At 38.0% G+C, this 12,346-nt stretch overlaps 1 protein-coding gene across 1 annotated transcript in view; it reads left to right on the forward strand.

Annotated features, from left to right (window-relative positions):
• GRM1 (glutamate receptor, metabotropic 1) overlaps window positions 1-12,346 on the forward strand; it is a 136,017-nt gene that overhangs the window by 39,553 nt on the left and 84,118 nt on the right. The window contains exon 3 of the mRNA XM_010013605.1: window positions 4,265-4,272. Within this exon, the coding sequence (XP_010011907.1) occupies window positions 4,265-4,272 (8 nt within the window). The remainder of the gene's footprint in view (window positions 1-4,264; window positions 4,273-12,346) is intronic.

Below are 12,346 nucleotides of genomic sequence, written 5' to 3' on the forward strand. Positions count from 1 at the left end.
TTATAAACATTGAATAAATAATGCACAGTAAAGATCAGTCAAGCCCAATTAATTTCAATTTGTTTTAAGTTTGAGATAAATTTGATTGATAATTTCAGGTTGAATGAAGTGTTTGGGGAATTAGATACCATTCATAAAGCTAGGATGAACTGCTAATGCTGTTTATAATCCAGTCATTAGATCAGTCATCTAGGGTTAACCAGACTGCTTTTGCACGTGTTATAGTTGGAGGAAGGATGTGAACTGAAGATCTCCACTCCTTTTCTACTAAGACAGTTTGCTTCTGTTGGGGATGGTATTTGGCAGTATAAAAGTCTGGATGTTTGTCCTATGGGCAAGGGAATGGCCCAGCCTCTCATCCTCTCCTGCTGAGATTGTTTCATTCGTATAAACAGCTAAAAGAATAATAGTTAGAAGGGAGCCTGATGTCCAGCCATGATTACCAGGCTTTAGAGCAAATCTCATTTACTTCTAATACTCAGCAGAACATTATAAACACTGTGAGTTTAAAAAAAAAAAAAAAAAAGAAAAAAAAAGAAAAAATAACTAGCACAGTAATGAAATTTCTTTCTGTACATGGCAGCATCCTAAACACCAACTCAGATCCCTGCTCTGAATTGGGAGGGCTGATGTTATGAATATGTCTTCCTATGGCAAGCATCCTAATCATACGTGGGCATCTTTGTAATTTTACCTAAGTCCTCTTCTGCATCCAACATTTTTATTTTAGTAAGAAGATCCAGAAGCAAGACATATTTAACTCAGAAAAGAAAAATCTGAAGTTTTATGATATTCCTCAAAAGATTTCTTCTTTTGCTTTGAATTTTTCTTCTTGGTGTTGAGTACAATTAAGACACATGCTTGTCAGTTATTGCTCGCCTAAAGTAAGAAGCTATGTAACCTCCAAGGAATTAATATTTATAGAAAGACCAAAGATGACTAAAAATGAATAGAGATGAAAGATCATTTTAATAGAAGTATTTTAAAGTATTCTTGCATTTTAGTATCTTTCCTCTATTTCTAGAATGCCAGATATGCCAAACTCTATGTACAGTCTTCTGTTTTTTTTTAATGAGAAGCCACAAACCAGTTATCCATCTACTACACTTTAATCAAGCCAAGAACTGCTACTGCTATTGTCAGGCTGTGGCTTGAGGCAGACAACGTAGGCAGATATAGAGATTTGAAGCACAACTGGTCACTTCTGCTTCCTTTAAATGCATTATTTGCCTGCTATTTTTCGCTGCTGTGGTTAGATAGGGTCATCTCCACAGCGATGCTTGGAGGAGGGAAGGAGAAAAGATGCTTTATACTCTGCTTACACTTGGGATATTTTTATTGTGTAGAAGCAGAAGTGTAAATAAGGAGTGGGTACAAAGGATGTGTGAGAATGTTTGAAAGCTTTCCAGATGGGTGGTGTCTTGTCAGGGAGCCCAGTGTCTCTTGTAATTATGCTGTAGAGAGCCCAGTACTGGGCTTGCTATGTCCCATGGGGGCCTGAGCGGCACTTGGGATCAAGATGGCCTAATCCTACCCTGCAGCTGCACTGTGAGCAATGCATGCTGAGCATCGGAACAGTGCTGAGCACACCACCCCTTCACAGTGTTTTCAAAGTTGAGCGTTAAAAGCTGGGTGGGGGTACACGAGGGAAATCACAGCTTTTCTCAAAGCTGCTTCTGGCAAGCACATTTAAACAAGGAAAATTTTGAGCTGTTTTGGCCTTGGTCTCTAACAGCTGGGGTTTTTCTCCTGTGAGATACATTGTCTTCCATGTAATTTATTTCTCTGGGTTGGTATGAAATGTCAGTTCCACTTGACTGCATTTCTAGTAGAAAACAACTTCTTTGCTGCAGGTTCTGTCAGAATTCATATGGTGGTAATCAGGAAGATCTTGCATATCACCACTGTGTGCGTATAATGGAGCCATTTACACTATTAGCTGGTGAAGTAATTACCTTTTTATTTCTTTTCCTTAGTTCCATTTTTTCTTTTTTTATGTTTTTGTTTTAAAATGCAAGAAATAACAGCTTGTCTCTTTGCGAGCAAATAGCACTCTTTAAAAGCAGTTGCCAAGCAGCCTACATTTACAGTTTTGGTGGGCTGCTGCATTTGCACTAAGCTCTGAACAGTGCTGAACCCTCCTCTTCCAGCCCCCAAAATAAAATAAATAAAGTTGAAATAACAGATATACGGAAGACCAGCCATTCTAGTGCTCAATGCATTTTTGGTGCCACAGTGTCTCTTTCCCAGTGACATTTGGAGTAGAACAACCTGTTAATGCTGAGCAACAACATATCCAGGTCAATGAAAGAGGATTATTTTTTCATCCTAAATTCACTTGTTTACCACAAGTTTGAGAGTGGAAGCAGCAAAACTGTTGATTTTTTTCAAATAAAAGCATAGAAGATAAAAATTGTGTACCAGTCCCCAAGAAATGCTGTGAATCATGACTCCTCCTGGGAGTTGTAAATGCTTGTAGACTCTGAGCAGCCCTCAGTGTTTGCATTTGTATCTCTGGGTCACACATTTTTCCCCAACATCCAGTCTAAGCATCTTGCATGCAGGGAGCCACCTGCGGTAGGGAATGCTTCTCCCACTGTTTCACATGTTTTTTTGGCAGGTGAAATATTTTAGCACAGTTCTAGATGGAAATACGAATAGATGAGATGTGAATAATGTGAGAAAAATGTCTCACTACAGCATTGCCAGTGAACCCGTGCACTCCAGCACAGAAGTTGTTGAGGTACATGTGCATGTACACGCAAAATTGCTGTGCCTGGTCTTGCAATTATGGTGATTCAGCTCTGTGCATCGTAGAGACATCAGAATAGGAGCAACAAATGTTAGTATGTGTGGCTTTGCTTTTCTGAGGGGCAGAGCAGAAGGACTAAGGACAGCTATTAAGGTGTATCCTAGGCCTTGTCCCCACTACAGAGTCAGAAACAAGCAGGATATTCACCCGAGACCTGGAGCTTGAAGATGCTCCTGAATCTTGGAGCCTTGGTGGAGCTTCAAGTGTCCAAGATTTATGATCTGATCTATCATTTCTCTTCTTTTCCATGCAGAGTGGAACAGAGCCCATAGACTCTTCTTTGAACCCTCTCTCTATGTGAATCATGACTTTTTGTGTAACTGTGTTATGTGCCTTTAGAATTTTGTCACTGAATGTAATTTTCCTTCTTTATTTTATCTTTTAAACTGCTGTGTAGAGTGCTTCTGAGTATGACTAAAGCAGTCTGTAGCAAGGATGTACATTTCAGTTGGGATGGAGTTTATTACAGTTCCTAGCAAGTTCTTAGTCTTTCTGGGATGACTTAGCAGTGAGCTTTTCAAAGTTGATTGCTTTCCATGCCTTGAGTCTTCAGACTACCAGAAAAAAGACAATGAAATATAAAAGATTGTCGTGGACTTAAAGGTCTTGTTTTCTTTGGCTGCTGAGTGCTCTCTGTTGATGTCAGCAGAATTCTTAGTTGAACATACCTTTCTTAATTTCATTCGAATATGAGTCCACTCTACTCTCTTTTCCACAAAAGGGAGGCATGCAGAACTGCACATATTTCAGTTCTTTGTTGGATTGCTTTTGTCACATGGCTCAGTGTTGATGCCGAGGCTCGTGGCCTCTATTTGGCATATTTTAAGACTAACAATACCTTAGGCCAGAAGGACCAGATGGATGTAGTTCATTGCCCTTCTTCTGGGACAGGTTTTTGTCTGTAAAATACAAGAAGCAAAAGCACATTGCTGTCTTGGTGTCTCCTTGCGTTTCTGTAAAAGAGCATGAAGATTGTTGTTTTTGCAGTCATTTCAAGGTGAACTGCATTTTGCACAAATCATTCGAGCCTGTACCCGATGCCTTTTCCAAATGATTTCTCCTACACATGACAGATAACAATACGAATGGATCCAAATACAAGTCTGGTAAAATATTTGAGTTCACATGGCAATCTGTTGGCAACATGTCGGCAAACTCCCTTGGAGCACCCAGAAAGCACTGTGCTAGCATGCCTCCCAGTGTCAGCAGTGCAAAGGCAATTTAAGAGACTTGAGAGTCCCACATTCTTCATAGTATCTGTAGACTTAGTCTGCCTTCTGCTCAGTTGAAAACTGAGGACATGAATTAGCAACCAAAGACTTACTTTGTATTGCATGACTAGGTTTTTGTCCAAGAAATTTTTAGAAAAGTATAGTGGAATATTCGTAGTTAAAGAGGGAAATAGGAAAGACAATAAATTCAGGGTTAGCACATAATCACAGAGTGGATAAGATTGGAAGGTACCTCTGAAGGTCATCTTGTCCAACCCCTCTGCTTAAGTGAGGCCACCTAAAGCAGGTTTCCCAGGACCATGTCCAGACAGCTTTTGAAGATCTCCAAGGATGGAGACTCCAGAACCAACCTGGGAAACCTCTGCCAGTGCTTGGTCAACCTTATATAGCACAAGTCAGTGGTGAAAAGGACAACTCTGAGATTAGTTTGTTAAAAACCACTGAATGGCACCTTTAACAACTATGCAGTCTTGCGAATGCAAAGGTTTGGAACTATGGACAGAATTTCTTCTGTCAATTGTTTGGTTTCTTCCTATGTGTTCAACACTTAAAAAAAGGTCTTCTGGGAAGTTGTCACATAGTAAAGACAAAGTAACATTAGCTTTTTAAAAACATGTTTTTTCTGTGTCTATAGCACTAAATGTTCTATAACGATGCATTCACAGAAAGCTCAAAATAAACGTAGTGTTTTGTAGAGGGTTTGTTTGGTTTTTTTTAGAATTTCAGCGTTGCCAGTTTTATGTCAAAAATAATCTACTGATATGGAGCTTTGTCTGTCTTTTTGAGGTTAAATGAAGGGTTGCTATATAATTTTTCAGCCACTGACACTGATTTTATCCCAGTTAGATTTCCTACAATTCTGGTCAGGCTGCCATAAGCACTGGAGTATTCCTGTTGCCCTCAGGGGTGCAACTTTGAAGAACAGAGCCTGAATTTTAAACTGTTTCGCGTTTGCTATTAACATTATTTAAAGTAAACTGAGGTTTTCTCCTCTCTGAGAGTATAATATTGGCTAGAAAATCTGGTCTCTTAATGACTTTTCAGCTGTACCTGCAGACTGCAAAGCTGATAATTAGCTTTGTTCAAGCTTGCAGGGGTAAGAGGGTAATCATAGGGACTGTGCGATTTGCAGCCTGCATACTGTTCCTTGTTTTGCAAACATTGAAGCCTGCTGTCCTAATGTATAAATACAATCTACTAACCTAAAAAAAATATTGGTTTGTCAGGATTACAACAATATTTTGTATATTTTTTTACACAAATTTAACTGTCTGTTCAGTGGAAGGGGAAACAGCAATTGCACATATCCACAGTTGCAGATAGCAATGTATAATGAGATGCTGGTGGGGTTTCCTTCTGGCTGCTGGAAAGTGCTTATTGTACAGACCCCTTATGTTTCACTTAGATGTGACTGTCACACCAGTTTGTCATACCATGAACAGGAAATGCAAGAAGATGAGAACGTTCAATCTGCTTTAACTAGTAATGGGCCTTGGCTGTTTTAAAATTATTTTTTTCCAGCTATTTCAGCTGTTCCAAATACTGTGTTAGGGTGTTGTAGCAGTATCAGGCAACTTGTAGGTCTGTGTTATTTACTACTGCAACTACTTCTGCAACCGACATGGTATCAAAACACAACCAAAATGCTAACGATTCTAAATGAAGCGTTACAGAACTAAAAAGAGACATTGAAATGCTGACACAGATTTTAGGAGCCAGACAACTGTTTCAGTATAAGGTGTTTAGAGTGAAAAGAGATGAAACTGGCCTTCAGTTTGTGCTGTGACTGATAGAACTGATTTTTGTACACACTTCATCTATTTGATTACAAAAATGAGAGTAACTACTTTGACATTTATTCTGAACAAAAACCAGTTGTTTTACTTTGCACTGTGGTTATATTCAATTTATAACAGAATTAAACTCAAAGATTCCTTAATTTTCAGTAGTTCGTAGATTATTTGTTTTTAAAAATTCTTGTATTTTTGATCTGTCTTTCCATAGGTATTTCTATTTTGCAAACTGATGCAGCATCCTCATCCTCTGGCTGCAAACTATAAACTATATGCATTAAAAATATGTGGTATTATATGTGTTTTCCACTTCCCTCACCAATAGAAATAACAATGTCTTCTTTCAAACTCTAGATTTGGAGGCACATATTTTAAAGACATTCTGTGGGTAACTTTTTTTACTAGCAACCTTTTCGAGCAACCTCAAAATGGGAGATTTCACCTTTTTTTTTTAATGCAGTATTTAGCTAGTCATAGGAAATGTTTTCAAATTAACAGTCCTAACTGTACTCTTATTTCCAACCCCAGGTATTTTGTTATTCTCAGAATAGTTGCTCTAGTTTAAAGCCAGAGTAACTCACTATTGTATCAGCTTAAAAGATCCTGTTTAAATTTATTCAGTTTCTAAATTATTTCCATGTGCATTTGCCTGAATCAAGATTGAGAGCTGGTATTTCTTTTAAAGGGGACAGTGAAAATAGATGGGCATCTTTTAATTTGTTTCTAGCAAATTTGTCTAGCACAGAAAAGCAATAGCAAATTGTCATACTGAAACTCTGTGAAAATCAGAAATGCTGTATTAGACTTATGTTTCCAACACACTTTTTGGAAGGTGAAAATATCAATGTATTAGGTCAATATAATCTGTCAAATTTTTAAACAATTCCCTTAACTTAGTAATAGTATGAATTACAATAAATATTCCATATTCTTAGCTACAGAAGAGAAATGAGATGTGCTGGCATACACAGCCAATGTCCTAACTAAAATACCTACCTGTAGTCAGTAAAACATTTGTCATATTGATTCTAGAGGGCCTTGAGTACATGCCTAAAGTTGAGTGCTCTGACGAGTAAGTATGGATTTAAGTGTGCTCTTAAATATTCTGCTGAGCACAGACCTGAACTTGTAATGTAATAGTGATCTATTGAATAGGTCTGTAGAAAAACTACTGAAATCAGCGAGTCTCTGCAGGGCCATAAAGGTCTGTCTATGCGGAGGTTTTCTGCAGGGTTAGACCAATATCAGAAGTAACAAGTATTCTTCTTCAAAATTCCCCAATTAAATGAAAATATGTCTTAATATTCATAGTTGGAAATGTGTTTAAAATTTCCTGTAGTACTAAATAACTATATTTGGAGAAAATTCTGCCACAGAATTCCTTAGAAATATACACCTAACCTGGTATATTCTGAGTCTTAGATTTGTTGGTGTAGGATACCAGTTGCATGTGGTATACCATCGCTCAGCAGAGGTCTCTTTCTGGTTTTAGTATTCAGCTTTTATTTTTGCATTCAACAGTTGTTAAAAAGAGAGAACATATGATATAAATACATTTACTTTTTAAACTTTAGTTATTGGTAGATTATGATTTTTTTACCTTCCTTTCCAACTTTCCGTGGCGTTGATTTCTTTTTACTTAATTCCATGTGCTTTACCAGCAGCTGTGTAATCTGAATGTCACTTGCTGTTCATTAGTCCTAGATTGCTTCTGGTTTCTCAGGTTGATCCAGTGCTTTCTCAAATCAACAGAGAAATTCATAATTGAATTTCTCGAAGTCTAGATATGGGACTTTGAATCCAATGCCTTATCTTCATATTCTTTAGCATTTTCTCCTGATTAGATGCTACTGTCCAGTTAAGATTTCATCAGGTATGGGCTGTTCCTTGTCAATTTTAAAAATTCATGACTTGTAGAAATTAGGGAAGAACATCTGTCCAAAAGAGAAGTCTAATTGTCTCTCCGTAAGAAAAGTCTAGAAAATGACTATTTAAGCTACAGATTTCATAGATTCCAGCATTTGTATGTTTAATGTGTTAAAACAGCTAGCAGAAATACTAAGCTCTTTGTGGGGCAGGCAGACTGGGCATAACTATTCTTATACTGCAGAACTTCACCCAGATGCATTGGTTTTTTAGTTTTTTGTTTTTTGTTTTTCTATATAGCACTTTCAAACCTTGTGCCAGGTGTACTTTGTAGGTGCCCCTGATCTTCATTATTGCTCACCAGTGTATATTCCTCATGCATTATAGTGTTTGCCAACATAAACAGTGAGAATATTCCAAGGGAGAAGCAATGTCCTTACAACTGTAGGACCACCTCAGTCTTCAATACGTCCAAATGCAACCAGAACCAGACACTGCAGGCTTCTCTCTCATGTGCAAAAAGGAATTTCTAGTTTTATATGTAACAAAAGTTTGCAAGGATAAGTCCTCCTTGGAAATCACTCTGTAATGATTCCTGGGATTTCATTTTCAATTTATTCTTTCCCTGGATAAAGAAAGGAATAACTGGCAATAAATATCTCTCTGTACTGGTATTATCCAGAAATCATTTTCATCAGCTAAAGAATTCTGTACACATCCAATTTGACAAATTGATTCTGGCTCACAAAGACCACTGCAGAGAGTATAAGTGCTACATGTTTTAGTCATTTGATTGCTGAGTGGCAAGGTGAGTTCACAGAGGAAGGAGTTCATGTACTGGGGATTGTCCTGAAAGCTTATTCTCTGGGATGGCTATTGCATTGGATGATCTCTGATTTTACCCATTGTATTGCACGAACTCATGCTGTCTCAATAACCTTGAAGCCCAGATCCTTTGCCAGATACCAGTACTGCCCAATCAATCGATTCTCACCATGACATTTTCAAAGCACTGCCCAAGGTATTAACTGTTTGAGTCCTGCTGGTTTTAATGGAACCACAATAGCTTAATTTCTCTTCACTTTCCATGTGTTATTTTGAAAATTCATCCCTACAGACTGAATGATAAACATAGGAGGACAATAGGCTATTCAAATTACTGGATTTTGTTACTGTTATAAGGCAGAGTGGGTTTGTGGCCATTATCATAAGAAAAAGAAAAGGTCAGTCTGAGAAAAAAAAATCTTACGGTCTGTTCTGAGAGGTACATAAGCATTTCAACCTGATAATCAGATCCTTCTCTGACTTTTATCTGCTTCTAATATTTCTTAAAATAAAAAAAAATACATATGCATATTGTTATTGTTAGAGGTACTAAATGTACTGTCGGATAGTGTCAATATTTTTTACTTAGGAAAATGTTAAAGAAATTCTGAAGCTGATTACCATGTCTAGAAGCTGACATAGTCACCATTTATCATGCAGAAAGTGCTTGGTTTTTGTTTGTTGGTTTGTTTTTTTTAACTTTGATTGATAACAAACAAACAAAGGCAATAAATTGTGTGGGGTTTTAACAAATTCATTTACACATCTCACCTGAGAATCAGTTTCTTTATCATAGCCATAAGCAGTATGTTGAAGATGTTTATTTATCAGCTGTAATTTCCTGTTGGATCCCTTTCTTAAATATCCTTGTATTGATGAAAGCAGCTGGAATTTGATTTTCTTCTCACAATATTGCTATGAGTCAAAACTAGCAGCTTTAAATTTGTGCCAAGGAGGTGGAAGTACCTAGCAACATGCGAACAGCCTGTAGCAGTCAGTACAGAGAAAGGGAAAAATATTTCTGGACATTGCTACTTATTAATTGTTTGGTATGAGTATGCAAAATTATCATGCACATTTATCAGCCTAAACATAGTACCTATTTTGTAGCCATTTACTAAAGCAAACATTTCACTCATTCATAATAAAGATAAAATTACTCATTAAGGGCAAATAAAGCAGCAAAAAATGGTGGTAAGGCATCAAAAGATGCTGTATAGAAAAATCTGAAAACAAACTTCCTAACAGGGACTGTTCCAATGCATACCTCCTATTAAAAAGAAGAATCTGCTCATTACCATCAGTGGTAGTCAAATTTGATCTGAATGTGATAGGTTCCTATTGTATTATCAACTCTGATTTGATAAAAAATAATGTAACCTACATGAAGGATTGGAATGGTGTTTCTTTTTTTCTCCCTTACTGCACTTTGAAGAAAATCATTGTTTAATTTTTCTAGTGAGAATCAGAATTCAACAGTGAAAAGGAAGTCAAAAGAAGAAATCAAATAAAACCCACCACCGTTCTTTTCCTAATTGCTATACCCTAAGCAATACTTTCTTTCCTCTGTATTTCTCACATGGATAATTAGAACCAATATTTTCCTAAACTGAGTAGATTTTTAGGAAGAAAAAGAAAAAAATATGCTGCTTTGAAAATTTCAATGTCTAACTCAGAACATGAAACTTAATCTTGCAGGCTTAAGGCCTGCATTTTGCTTTCACATAGCATTGTTTTCCCATTTAATTTCACTTCGATTTTCCAAGTTTACTTTTTCTTTTCTTCTGTGTCAGTCAGTGTACAGTGTAGTGTTGAGAGGTTTTAAGGAGTCTCATGGTATGAACAAAGAAATAAAAATGGTGATTTGAGCTGAGTATAGTAGATGCCCTTAGGTAATATGGAGAAATAAACATTCACCTCATGATGGCAGATAGGGGATTTTATTTCAGTGATATGAAACATAGAGGGCACTATCAAGCCAGTGAGAGAATCTGCAATTAGGTAGGACCTGTCTTCTTATAGAATCATAGAATAGTTAGGGTTGGAAAGGACCTTAAGATCATCTACTTCCAACCCCCGTGCCATGAGCAGGGAAACCATACGCAAAACTGTGTCGCTCAAGTCTCGGTCCAACCTGGCCTTGAACACTGCCAGGGTTGGAGCATTCACAACTTCCTTGGGCAACCCATTCCAGTGCCTCACCACCCTCACTGTGAATAACTTCTTCCTTAGATCTAACCTAAAGTTCCCCTGTTTAAGTTTGAACCCATTACCCCTTGTCCTACCACTACAGTCCCTAACGTAGAGTCCCTCCTCAGCATACTTATAGGCCCCCTTCAGATATTAGAAGGCTGCTATGAGGTCTCCACTCAGCCTTCTCTTCTCCAGGCTGAACAGCCCCAACTTTCTCAGCCTGTCTTCACACGGGAGATGCTCCAGTCCTCTTATCATCCTCGTGGCCCTCCTCTGGACTTGCTCCAACAGCTCCATGACACCAGAACTGGACACAATACTCCAAGTGAGGTCTCACAAGAGCAGAGTAGAGGGGCAGGACAACCTCCTTTGACCTGCTGGTCACGCTTCTTTTGATACAGCCCAGGATATGGTTGGCTTTCTGGGCTGCAAGTGCACACTGCCTGCTCATGTCAAGTTCCTCATCAATCACCACCCCCAAGTCCTTCTCCGCAGGGCTGCTCTGAATCTCTTCTCTGCCTAGCCTGTAGCTGTGCCTGGGGTTGTGCCAACCCAGGTGCAGGACCTTGCACTTGGCTTGATTAGGGAACATATGACTGTAGGCAGTGTATTCAGGGCTGGAAGTATCCTTAAGAGGCAACATACGACAACATGTTACGAAAGACCAAATAAATGCACTTGCTTATTAGTACTTACTTATTAATACGTAAGAATACTTACTTAATAATGCTAACATGGCACAATCTGTCTGTGCAGTGAACAATAAAAACAAAGCAAAACCAAATCCAACAGCTAATCCTTTTTGGCCTGCGGGCAGATGCTATCCATCAAAGTAGGGATTAACTGCCACCTACATCTTCCCCCAAGCATATCAGTATCTGTCAGCACCTCTGGACATATTTCATTTGTTCAAAAATTTGAGCAAAGAACAGAGATGATTATTTCATCCTCATAGACCTTTTCATAGTACATGGGCTTTCCATTTTAATTTTCTGAACTGTCAAAACTCAGGTTGTTCACCCAATGATTATATTTACAGATGAAATGGATTCCCCATGGTATATGGGACAAAATCTACATATTCAGTATCATATACTTATTTATGCTGGCCTGCATATACTTGGCCTGATTTCTTGTTATGAGGATCCTTACTAGTGTAAAAATAATGAAATCCTGAAAATGACCCAGAACGTAACTGTGCAGGAATAGAAAGATGCATGAATCATCAAAGCTGTGTTCAAATCCTTAATTTATGCCTTGCCTGACATGGTTTCACAAGAGAAGATATCATACAGGTTATTATTTTCTATTAAAAGGAGTTTCTGGGAAATACTTTCTTAAAAAGAACAGAAATAACTGGAAGAAGAGGACATCCGTGGTACGCACATGCACACACGTGCGGAGGCACACACAGAATTTATTCAAGAGTTTATTCCCAAAGTTATGAAGTAAATTGCTTGGAAGTTAAGAATGCAATGAAGCACTATTTAATTACTTAACCACAAGGTTCTCTCTCCATAAGACACAGCCTTAGTCAGTACACGCTGTGGACGTCCTCTGGGTATGGGCAAGGCTGTGTCAGAAGGCAAATGCCGTTCAGAATAACTCTGCCTCAGGGAATACTG

This window comes from Nestor notabilis, unplaced genomic scaffold (genome assembly GCF_000696875.1).
Source record: "Nestor notabilis isolate BGI_N333 unplaced genomic scaffold, ASM69687v1 scaffold13094, whole genome shotgun sequence".
In the NCBI taxonomy this organism is placed as follows: domain Eukaryota; kingdom Metazoa; phylum Chordata; class Aves; order Psittaciformes; family Psittacidae; genus Nestor; species Nestor notabilis.